General features: G+C 43.9%; 1 protein-coding gene across 2 annotated transcripts in view; it reads right to left on the bottom strand.

Annotated features, from left to right (window-relative positions):
* The window catches only part of PRCP (prolylcarboxypeptidase), a 57,173-nt gene that overhangs the window by 16,203 nt on the left and 28,558 nt on the right, over nt 1-12,412 (bottom strand). For both annotated transcript variants that reach the window (XR_003941863.1, XM_030200092.1), the window contains exons 5-7: nt 11,143-11,300; nt 7,308-7,480; nt 3,646-3,810 (exon numbers count right to left, since the gene is read on the bottom strand). Coding sequence is in view for 1 of the 2 variants with exons in the window: in XM_030200092.1 (XP_030055952.1) it covers nt 3,646-3,810; nt 7,308-7,480; nt 11,143-11,300 (496 nt within the window). In the remaining variant the exon portion in view is untranslated. The remainder of the gene's footprint in view (nt 1-3,645; nt 3,811-7,307; nt 7,481-11,142; nt 11,301-12,412) is intronic.

Here is a 12,412-nt window from a genome sequence, read left to right on the forward strand (position 1 = left end):
TCAAACGGCTCACTTTTATCCACATGTTTGTTCACCCCTTCAAAGAAATGTAATAGATTGGTGAGGCAAGATTTCCCTTCACTACATCCTTGTTGGCTTTGTCTCATTAATCCATGCTTTTGAATATGCTCTGTAATTTTGTTCTTTATAATAGTCTGTACCATTTTGCCCGGCACCGACGTAAGGCTCACTGGTCTATAATTTCCCAGTTCTCCTCTGGAACCTTTTTTTTAAATAAATAAATAAATAAATAAAAATCGGCTTTTCATTGGCCACTCTCCAATCTTCCAGTACCACGCTCAATTTTAAAGATAAATTACATATTACTAACAATTGTTCCACAAGTTCATTTTTCAATTCTTATCAGTACTCTAGGATGAATGCCATCCGGTCCAGGAGATTTGCTACTCTTCAAATTGCTCTATTACATCCTGCAGATTTATAGAGATTTCATTCAGTTTCTCCGACTCGTCAGCTTTGAATATCATTTCTGGAACCAGTATACATAGTAACGTGGAGGGGCATAATCGAAAGGCGCTGGGCATCTATATGGGTGGCCATCTCTAAGGCTGGCACCGTAAAGAGGTGTCCCGAACCGTAAAATCGAAACAAGATGGCCGACCATCTTTCATTTCAATAATACGGTTGGGGCCGGCCAAATGTCAGAGATGGCCGGGTTTCAGATGGCCGGCATCGGTTTTCGCCGATAATGGAAACCGATGCTGGCCATCTCAAACCTGGTCAAATCCAAGGCATTTGGTCATGGGAGGGGCCAGCATTTGTAGTGCACTGGTCTCCCTCACATGCCAGGACACCAACGGGCACCCTAGGGGGCACTGCAGTGGACTTCACTAATAGCTCCTAGGTACATAGCTCCCTTCCCTTTGGTGCTGAGCCCCCCAAAACCCATATCCCACAACTGTACACCACTACCATAGCTCTTATGGGTGAAGGGGGGCACCTACATGTGGGTACAGTGGGTTTTGGGTGGGTTTTGGAGGGCTCCCATTTACCACCACAAGTGGAACAGGTAGTGGGGGGATGGGCCTGGGTCCGCCTGCCTGAGGTGCACTGCAGTACCCACTAAAAACTGCTCCAGGGACCTGCATAGTGCTTTGATGGAGCTGGGTATGACATTTGAGGCTGGCAAAAAAATGTGTTAATTTTTGTTTTGGGTGGGAGGGGGTTGGTGACCATTGGGGGAGTAAAGGGAGGTGATCCACGATTCCCTCTGGTGGTCATCTGGTCAGTTCGGGCACCTTTTCAAGGCTTGGTTGTGAACAAAAAGGGACCAAGTCGGCCAAATGCTCGTCAGGGTTGGCCTTCTTTTTTCCATTATCGGTCAAAGACAGCCAAATCTTAACCATGCCCCTGTCCCGCCTTCGGTACACTGCCGACACGTCCCCTTGAACTTTGGCTGGCCCTGCAGCAGAAAGCAGTTGAAGCCCTAGGGTGCCCGGTTGGTGTCCTGGTATGTGAGTAGGGTGCCCGGTTGGTGTCCTGGTATGTGAGGGGGGCCAGTACACTACAAATGCTGGCTCTTCCCATGACCAAATGCCTTGGATTTGACCGGGTTTGAGATGGCAGCCATTAGTTTCCATTATCGGCGAAAACCAATGGCGGCCATCTCTAACACCGGTGATTTCTAAAGGCGGCTCAAATGTTGAGATTTGGCCGGCCCCGACCGTATTATCGAAACGAAAGATGGCCGGCCATCTTGTTTCGATAATACAGTCGGGTACGCCGCTTAACGGGGCCGCCCTTATAGATGGGCGCCCCCGTTCGATTATGCCCCTCCATGCTACCCCGCCATCAATTCGATCCACCCTATCACTACGATATAATTTGTACCCCTGTATGACAGCGTCCCACTGGTTATCCTCCTTCCACCAGGTTTGAGAGAGGCCTATTTTATCTAATTTTTCATTTAGTGTAATATATTCTAACTCTTCCATCTTATTTTGTAGGCTTCTGGCATGTGCATATAGACGTTTCAAACTGTTTGTTGTTCCTATTTACATCATGCTCAGTACTTGACAGTATTAATTTGCAATCTTTTGTCCGATTTTTATTTTTATTTAAGGACACCTGATCTACTATGGTCTCTTTTGAAACCTCACTATCGGGACATCCTGTCTTCCCTGTTTTGGTGATATCTTTGAAAGATATCTTATTCCGAACCATGCAATTTTCTAGTTTAAAAGTTTCTAGTTTAAAAGCTGCTCTATCTCCTTTTTAAATGCCAATGCCAGCAGCCTGGTCCCACCCTGGTTAAGGTGGAGCCTATCTTTTCGGAATTGGCTCCCCCTTCCCCAGAATGTTGCCCAGTTCCTAACAAATCTAAAACCCTCCTCCCTGCACCATCATCTCATCCACGCACCGAGATTCCGGAGCTCTGCCTGTCTCCTGGGCCCTGCGCATGGAACGAGTAGCACTTCAAAAAATGCTACCCCTAAATACTAAACTAGGTCCTGCAGTGCCTGCTAGAAGATATCTGTTAATGCTGTGGTACAAAGTTCAAGCTTTAAAACTAGGCGGAACGAGTATGAAGATTAGTTGATAAAGTTTGATTCTTTATATTTTTATTCTGCCTATCACTAACCTGGGAAAATGTGGGATATAAATGCAGCAAAATAAATAAATAAATAAACCTACAATTCATCCTTTAAACCCCAATCTTTAAGTTCCCAAAGCAAAAAACAAAATAGTGTTGCAGCTTATTGATAGCATGTGTTTTATGGACGCTGACTTTTTTTTTTTTTTTAATGAAAAGCTTTCAACAAATATTGGAGGAAAAAAAAATAAATTAAGAAAATGAGCACCTTCGTGATTGGAGAGGCATCCGATTGCCTTAGATCAGGGGTAGGCAACTCCGGTCCTCGAGAGCCGCAGGCAGGTCAGGTTTTCAGGATATCCACAATGAATATGCAGGAGATAGATTTGCATGCCATGGAGGCAGTGTATGCAAATCAAGTTCATGCATATTCATTGTGGATATCCTGAAAACCTGACCTGCCTGCGGCTCTCGAGGACTGGAATTGCCTACTTCTGCACTTTGCTACTCCTCCACTGGCAACATTCCATGTGGAGGCAATGCGGCCGCGCAGGCTTCTGTTTCTGTGAGTCTGACGTCCTGCACGTACGTGCAGGACGTCAGACTCACAGAAACAGAAGACTGCGCGGCTGCATTGCTGATCTGCAAGGGCAGGCTTCTACATGGAATGTTGCTAGTGGAATAGCAACATTCCATGTAGAATCTCATATAGTAGCAACATTCCATGTAGAATCTCAATAGTAGCAACAGAATCTCAACATTCCATGTAGAATCTCAAATAGTAGCAACAGAATCTCCAACAGTAGCCAACATTCCATGTTCCACTGCACTAACCACTAGGCCAGGGGTAGGCAACGCCGGTCCTCGAGAGCCGCAGGCAGGTCAGGTTTTCAGGATATCCACAATGAATATGCAGGAGATAGATTTGCATACCATGGAGGCAGTGTATGCAAATCAAGTTCATGCATATTCATTGTGGATATCCTGAAAACCTGACCTGCCTGCGGCTCTCGAGCACCGGAGTTGCCTACCCCTGCCTTAGGTCTACATTGTATTATCCACAACAAGTGACCCACATTGGAAGGATTTACCTGATAAGACCAGCCCAAGTCTCCAAGATTGCCTGTTGCGGTCTGAGATATGTTCAAGCACTGTGTATCCCCCGAGTAATTGTAGTAAATATTTACTGCCTGGAAAATCCCGGTCACTAATTCTTTATCTGGAAGCCTGGGATCTTGCAAAGACTTGCAAACAACCTATAACAGGAGAAAATGCATTCTTGTAATTTGTATGTCTCAAATATTATACTCAAGAACTACATTTTTCTGAAGTACTATCTAGGACCAGATGTATTAACCATTTTCCCTGTTTTGTGATGGGGGGAGGGGTTGAAGTGGAAAGCTTAGCATGCCTGGTTCTGAATCACAAAGGGACCCTCTTACTAAGCTGCATTAGGTGCTCATATGCACGTAACACAGCTTTAAAATGACGTACTATGGGACACTTAAAGATATTTAGCACATGCTAATCCACATGCTAAAAAATTATATTTTGGGGGGGGGGGGGGGTGGAAAGGGGGCATTTCTGTGCTAAACAGCATTTAGTAATGTAGCTGTGCTGATTAGTGCAGGTTTACTGTTTGAGCCCTTACTGCCTACAAAATGGGTGGCAGACTTTTTTTTTTTTTTAATGGCCATATTACCATATGTCAAATTGAAACTAGTTTACCAACACCTCATGGATAAGGTAGATTGCAAAGGGATATTACAAATCCTATATAATAAAACTCACCCTCAACGTTCTGAGGACACTGACGTCACTGTCAGGTCCTCCGGGCACTTCCTTCCGGTTCGAAGCCTTCGTGGTGGTGAAGCCACCGAAAACACTGTGTTGAGGCCCCACCCTCGCGTCAAACGTGATGACGTCAAGGGCGGAGCAATGGCGTCACAGGCTTCAAAACCAACGATGCAGCAGATTGAAGGTGGCGTGCCGAGGACCGCAACAATGGCAGTCAGTGCCTTCAGAACGCCGAAGGGGTGAGTAGGGAGGGAGGGAGGTACGGAAGGAAAACTGTGCTAGCGCCTGTTTCATTTCCGCACAAAACGGGCATGTTTTACTAGTAAATTATAAAACGAGGCCACAGAGCTCGTACACGCATACAGGGAAATCAGTATACTCTTCAGAGTCCCAACGTTTTGTAGCATAGAATGTTGCCACGATTTGGATTTCTGCCAGGTACTTGTGACCTGGCTTGGCCACTGTTGGAAAGAGGATGCAGGGCTAGATGGACCACTGGTCTGACCCAGTATGGCTACTCTTTATGTTATGTTTATCATTGGCCTAACAAATCCAGAAAAAAAAAAAGAGCAGCCAAAAAACTCCCAAAAATATGAAAGTGGGTGGGAAAAAAAAAATACAAAATCCCAGTTCCAAACAAACTTCAGTAGAGAGGTGAGGTAGCCATTGTTAGTCCACTTTTAAAGGTAATCAATAGAAATAAAACATGGAAAAGAAAATAAGATGATACCTTTGAAGTCAGAATGATTAAATACTTTGACACCCACCAGACAGGACTTAAAGATCTGGGCTTTCTAGCCCATTATAAAGCATAAAATTGTATTGCTCTGTCACCTTCCTGTCTCCCTGACTCTCACCTATCCACCCCCATCCTGTGAGACTGTCACTGAAATGCTTTGATGTTTCACCCATATATACTGTCATCTACCAACAATTGCATATTTCCGATCTGACGAAGAAGGGCAACCTTCGAAAGCTAATGAAGAAATGTATTAAGTTATGTCCAAACAAACTGGCTGCTGTTTAACACAATGGACAGCACTGCAGGTCTCTCTACCATCTGGTAAACCCCATGTTAGCCGCTTAATGCAGCATAGTAGAAGGGCCAGTAAACGAGTCCAATATTCTGAGGACAACCTATGTAGAATTGTATAGGCTATACAAGTCAATTTAAACTGAATACGATCCTGAATTGGTAAGCAATGAAGTTAAGCCTCTCTATAAGTACTATATCATTTCTTTTTGATTTCAAAATCATTCTAGCTGTGACATTTTGAAAGAGTTGTAAATTTCTTCAAAAAAAAAATGTATAAATAAATAAATAAAAATTAGAACAGATTCCTACATACAGGGCACTGCATAATCCAGTTGAGGGAGTTACTAGCATGAAAAGAGCTAATGTTGCTTTGGGGTTTTGTTTTGGGGTTTTTTTTTTTGGTTTGTTTTTAACAAGAAAGGAGATTCTTAAAAAGGTTATATACCAGAGGTTCCACGGATAGAGAGGCATCTGAATACCCAGAACCTTAGACACACTTTCATGGCCAGAGGAAGAGTAGAAGGAAAATTATCTTTAGAATCATTAAACCATAAAATCTAATTTGCATTCGAACGTTAGTGAGTTAACAGAAAACCAGTCTTTTACCCCTTTAAAACAGGTTTAAAAAAAAAATCTTAAATGTAAGTGGATCCTGCTCAACACAACACAAATGTCATCTACACAGTAAATGTCAGCAGATAAGACCTGCACGGTACATCCAGTCTGCCCAAAAAGGTGGCTATAATTGAATCTAGCACTCTGCACAGGTTCCACTTCATAATTAAATGCTGGTATACTTAAATCTGTCTGTCCCTATCAATTTTGGGGCACAGACTATAGAAGTCTGCCTGGCACTGGTCCCACTTCCCCAACTACTGAGTTGCCATCAAAGCCCACTCCAGCCTTGATCCTGATCTGTTTTTGCCATTTACAGGACTCAAATCTAGTGTCCTATAATTGTTACCTATAATGTTCTACTTCAGGTATGCTGCACTATTTCCCATCCCCCATCTTTCTTTACTATCAGCCACATGACGGAATTTCTGGCTGGTCACAAACTCTGATGGTGCCTCCCATTGCTACGGCAACTCAGCTACCTGGTATAACTTGTTACAAATGTAATTTACTGAGAAGAGGTGTGGCAAGGACACCAATTGCAAGCCTCCAGCACATATGAAAGACCCAATTACAAATCTCCAGCACATATGATTGGTCCAGGGTAGAGGAGAGGTGGATGCTAACCACAGCCTATAAAACCACTCTGCAGACAAAGAAACTCTGAAAAACTAGCCATGCTTGGAAAAAGAGTTTCAGATCCGTCCAATGGCCTATTTGTTCCCAAAGGGGGTGCTCTCCCCACTTTGTAAAAACTAATTCTCTACAGCTAAGAATCTTTCTTTCATTCATTCTCTCTCTTTTTTTTTTTTTTTAAATTTGTACCCCGCACTTTCCCACTCATGGCAGGCTCAATGCGGCTTAGGTACTTATTTGTACCTGGGGCAATGGAGGGTTAAGTGACTTGCCCAGAGTCACAAGGAGCTGCCTGTGCCTGCAGTGGGAATTGAACCCAGTTCTCCAGGACCAAAGTCCACCACTCTAACCACTAGGCCACTCCTCCTTTCTCTCTGTTCTGTGACCTTTGTATGAGGAATAAACTTTCCTTCCTCCTTTTTTCTCTCTTTATATAATTAGTCTGATTACTTATAATTACCAGAGGTACTGATGTTAAATGTTGTAAGTTTGTTACAACTTGAAACTAAACTAATAACTGATGCTATGCTGGTGGGTGAGTAATAAAAGACTTTTCTCTGGTTCCTGTCTAATTTTTCTGTAATAGTTTGTAACAAGTTTAGAGAATAGCAAACCAAATAAAGATGCTCTCCAGTTCCTAGATAGTCCAGTTTCTATTTTCTGAGTTACCTGAATGGGCCAAGCAGGCAGAGGCTGTAGAAAGTTAGCTGCGTATGGGTAGTCTACCATGGCCAGGTTCACCCATGTTTCACTCAGCCATGATTTCAGCATCCCAACATCCTCTTTCGTCTTCAACAGGAAACACAAGTGAAATGCAGTAGAAAGCCACAACAATCCTTCATCTAAAAAAGAAAAAAAAAATGTTTTTAATGCATTTAAGGCATGTTGGAAGCAGAAAGGAAACCAAAAGCCAGGGGAACCTAGGGATCTGGCTCCAAAAATGCACAATGGCAAAGATGTTATCAAATCCCCAACTCCTAGCACTTGAGTTTATGCATTAGCCATTAGCGGTTTATAGGTTATCAAACATATAAACGGCAAGTGACTGTACTCACTTGCAAATGCGCAGTACAGACTTCCCTCTCTGTCTCGCCCTCGCGTCAAGATGTCATGACGTCAGAGGGCGGAACAGAGAGGGAAACGGAGTCGAATTGTCGGACGCTGCCGCGCCGCCTGGAAAAGAACATCGCACAAAACAACCTCCACCCTCCTCCCCCATCCCCGCCGCCGCTCCCGCCCCCTCCGTATCGGGCCCCCTGCACTGACCTGACAGCGCCTCTCACCTCCGTGTGGAAGCGCTGCAGGCAGCAGCAGAGCTATCTGCTGCTGCCTGTAGCGCTTTCACACAGAGGTGAAAGGCACAGTCATGTCAGTGCAGGGGGCCCAGCAGGGAGGGGGGAGGGAGCGGCGGCGAGGAGGGTAGCTAGACATGGGAGGAGGGGGGAGGATCGCTGGACAGGGTGAGGCCAAGGGAGAAAGGAGGGCTGCAATACTCGCCCGTTTTTACGGGCTTAACGGCTAGTGGTTATATATAAGAATATAAGAGTATCCATTACTGGGTCAGACCAATGGTGCATCTAGCCCACTATTCTGTTTCCAACAGTGGCCAAGCCAGGTCACAAGCACCCAGCAGAAACCCAAATTGTGGCAACACTCCATGCTACAAATCCCAGGACAAGCAACTTTCATTATTTAAATATATATTCTAACCTAGATACTATTTGGGCGAGTAAAGGATTTTAAGGCTCTGTTGGGTATGATGAAGATACAGAATTTTAATCAAAACTTGTGGCATGCAGAAGCTAGATTCTATGAGAAAGAAACCTGCAGAGATCGTTTTCAAGCACAAGTACTGGTCAGCTTATAATGTTAGTAGGGAAATATGATAAAATGAAATTTATATATTAGAAATAAATTTGAGAAGAAGTGTATTGCTCTTGACTGTAATATTTGAGAGTATATAGTCTTCACATTCAGTGAGAATGTGCATCAGGCTGGTATAATGTCTGCCAAGTAGACCAGTGTCTAGACTCCATTACTCTATTTCAGGAAAAATCTATATCATGCTTGGCCTTAAATCGGTTTTATGACTAAAAACAGAAACATCTCATTTTTTTTCTTGTTACTTGTGCACAGATTGTGAAAAACAAAACATGATTGCCAGCTTTTTATATTTACCCAGTCTCTCACAACATTCCCCGTCTCGGAGTACATTTAACTACATTTGCAAAGACTTGGGAACCTGAAGTCCTTGTTAAAATGACTCGCCCAGTTGTCATCCTGTGCTTGCAGTTCCTGGGACCGGGGGGGTAATTTCCTGTGGGTTTACCAGAGGTCTATAGACTGCCAGGTCTATCCCCAGTGGGCTGCACTGGTTCACATTCACACAACCAGTCTTTAGTTTTCGGTTTTGGCCAAAACCAGGCAGTAAGTTGACTTGTATCTCATAAGGGACAATGCCTTGCTGGGTTTTTCCCGGAGCTGCTACACTGACCGTCTTGGCCCCCACCGCTGATGCTTTTGGGTCTGTTTGTGCGTGCCATTAGTCCCTTCCTGAAACAATGTCAGACAACCAGAAACACAAAAAGCGTTTTTCTAACTCTATGAAACATGCTACAAGCTTTCATTATTTTTCAGTGGACTGGAGGACAAGTGGTGGCAAGTTTACAATGGGCAAATTTTGCTGGATGATGCTTTGATTTCCTTGGAACCAATGGCAACCAGTGGTCTTGTGTTGCTACAAATAACGCAGCATTGAAATTGTCTTGACCAAGAAATTAAACCAGATGATGGTAGATAACTGAATAGGCCATTACATTTGCCTTTCCTACTGCAATACTACAACCACTGACCCCCATCTCCAACTTACTTTCACTTCCCTATCAATCCTCTGTACTTATCCCATACTTTAAAATTCCAATAGTTACTTGGAGGGGCATTTTCGAAAGAAACGTCCAAGTTGCGATTTGGATGTCTTTGCAAAACGGTGAAATCCAGGGGCGAGGAAACCCGTATTTTCGAAAAAAAGATGGACATCCATATTTCATTTCAAAAATACTGTCAGAGACATCCAAATCCTTAAATTTGGACGTCCCTAGACATGGATGTTTCTAAACAAAGACGTCCTTGTCAAAAACATTCAAATGCAAGCCATTTGGGCGTGGGAGGAGCCAGCATTTGTAGTGCACTGGTCCCCCTGACATGCCAGGACACCAACCGGGCACCCTAGGGGGCACTGCAGTGGACTTCATAAAATGCTCCCAGGAACATAGCTCCCTTACCTTGTGTGCTGAGCCCCCCAAACCCACTACCCCCAACTGTACACCACTACCATAGCCCTTACGGGTGAAGGAGGGCACCTATATATGGGTACAGTGAATTTGTGGTGGGTTTTGGAGAGCTCGCTGTTTCCTCCTCAAATGTAACAGGTAGGGGGGTATGGGCCTGGGTCCGCCTGTCTGAAGTGCACTGCAGTACCCACTAAAACTGCTCCTTGGACCTGCATGCGCTATCATGGACCTGAGTAGGACATTTGAGGCTGGCACGACATATTTTTAAAGATATTTTTTGAGGGTGAGAGGGGGTTAATGACCACTGGGAGAGTAACAGGAGGTCATCCGGTCATTTCCGGCACCTTTTTGTGCCTTATTCGTTAAAAAAAACATGTCCGGGTGAAAACACCCAAGTGTTCGTCAGGGACGTCCTTGGTTTTTTTTTTTTTAATTATGGGTCAAAGATGTCCAAGTGTTAGGCACGCCCAAGTCCCACCTTCGCTACGCCTCCAACACGCCCCCTTGAACTTTGGACGTCCTTGCGACAGACAGCAATTGGAGACGCCCAAAATCGAGTTTCTCTGGGAGAAAGACGTCCATCTTCTGATTTATGTCAAAAGATGGACATCCTTCTCTTTCGAAAATGAGCCCATTAGTAAGTCAGGATTACAAAAGGTTTTTTGATTGTTTATTGTTTTGTATTAGGTTGACATTTTTACTTACAATAGTTGTTTATAGCTTTGGCGATTTAATCCTGTCTAGATTCTGTATAAAATCTTGGAATCAGATGGGCATACGGGCTGGGCAGGAGGTGGTGAGTTGGGGTAGGAGTGAATCTTGTAACAATATTGACCACCACATGTTTGTTTGAATTAATGTATTTTTATTTCTCTGCTCAATAAAAAAATGGTTTACAATTAAATTCCAATATAGTTTACGCTTGTAATCACACCCCTACGGGGAGACTCTTCTGCCCATCTAAAACCCCTTCCAGGAAGGAAGATTTGCATGCATTATTCCTGACCAGAGCACTTTTCAATTCACTAAGATTCCCTCTTTATTCTGGAAATCTTTCAATGAAAAATGCAGGGCTCTTCAGGATTATTTACATCTTCTGAAATGCTTGAACATACAAAAAAAATACTCAGATGGTACCCTAATTGGTATCATGATTTAGAATTAAAAAAAAGTTTGGCCCACTTCCATACAAACCCACAGCAAAGGCTTCATACCTGTCGAAGACAGCCGGTTAATGGCTTCCCAGGACTTCTGGATGCTTTCAACACAGCCAGGGCCACTCGTTCTGAAATCATTTGTCACAATGTTGTAAAACGTGTTGCAGGGAACAAGATCCTCGAACTGCCAGATTGGTGCAGAGGCTGCAAGAGCTCTACACGGAACAAAAAAAAACAAAACACAAAAGAGTCAGCTGGGCTTAACAAGTGAGGAAAGGATACAGAATATGGCATATGGACTTCTTTCCAAAGTGTATGTGGGCGGAGTGGGTAGTCAGCGTAATGACAAGGGAATCATTGGTGCCACCCAAGACATTTTTTCACAGGTTCCACTAGTTGGCTGGTGCTGCTGCTCTAAGAAACTGTTGCGAGTCGAAACATTTCGGTAGTCAGATGGGTCATGAGCCTATATAGTCAAAACATGGCTAAGTGGGAGCCTACTAGAGAGTTGCATGGGGACAGAAATCTTACCCATCCCCACAAGAATTTATCTCATCCCAAACCATCCCCACAAGAATTTAACCCACCCCCACCCATCCCCGTAAGAATTTAATGGTACATAAAAGAAAATTCTGGTCAGTTCTCTGTCTCTCTCTGGATTTGAGCCACAGCACTGCAGGCAAGGAAGGAATGGAAGTTGGAACTTGGAACACTCTGGTGCGCACATGTAAGATTTGTCTCACCGGCACTGTGTGCTGAGAGGTCGCCACATGCATGCACCAGTAGGTCAGGTGACATCTGATGCTCACGCCTGGTCAGAGCTGAGGTCTGCACATTAGCCCGGGAGCAGAGAGAATTAACAGTAACATAGTAAGTGACGGCAGATAAAGACCTGAACGGTCCATCCAGTCCGCCAATAGTCACACTCATTCAATATATGATTAAATCAACAAGTATGATATTATATACTTGATTATGGTCAATTCTTTGGTGTTTCTGGGACATAGACCATAGAAATCTTTCCGGCTCTATCTTTATGTTCCAGCTGCTGGAGTTGCCGTCAAAGCCCACTCCAATGTTCCATCCACTGAAGTTGCTGTCTAAGCCCTTTCCAGTCCATCCTAAACCAGATTGCCATATATGAGACACAGACTATACAAGTCTGCCCGGTATCGGCCCTAGTTCATCACAGCCAGAGTCACCATCTAAGTGTCACTTGACAAATCCACACACATGCAGCCATTTAAGGTTAGGTTTATTTTTTTTATAACTTCCCATTTTCTAATTAAGAGATCCTCTGTGTTCATCCCATGCCTTTTTGAACTCC

Source organism: Microcaecilia unicolor, chromosome 4, assembly GCF_901765095.1.
Source record: "Microcaecilia unicolor chromosome 4, aMicUni1.1, whole genome shotgun sequence".
Taxonomy (NCBI): Eukaryota; Metazoa; Chordata; class Amphibia; order Gymnophiona; family Siphonopidae; genus Microcaecilia; species Microcaecilia unicolor.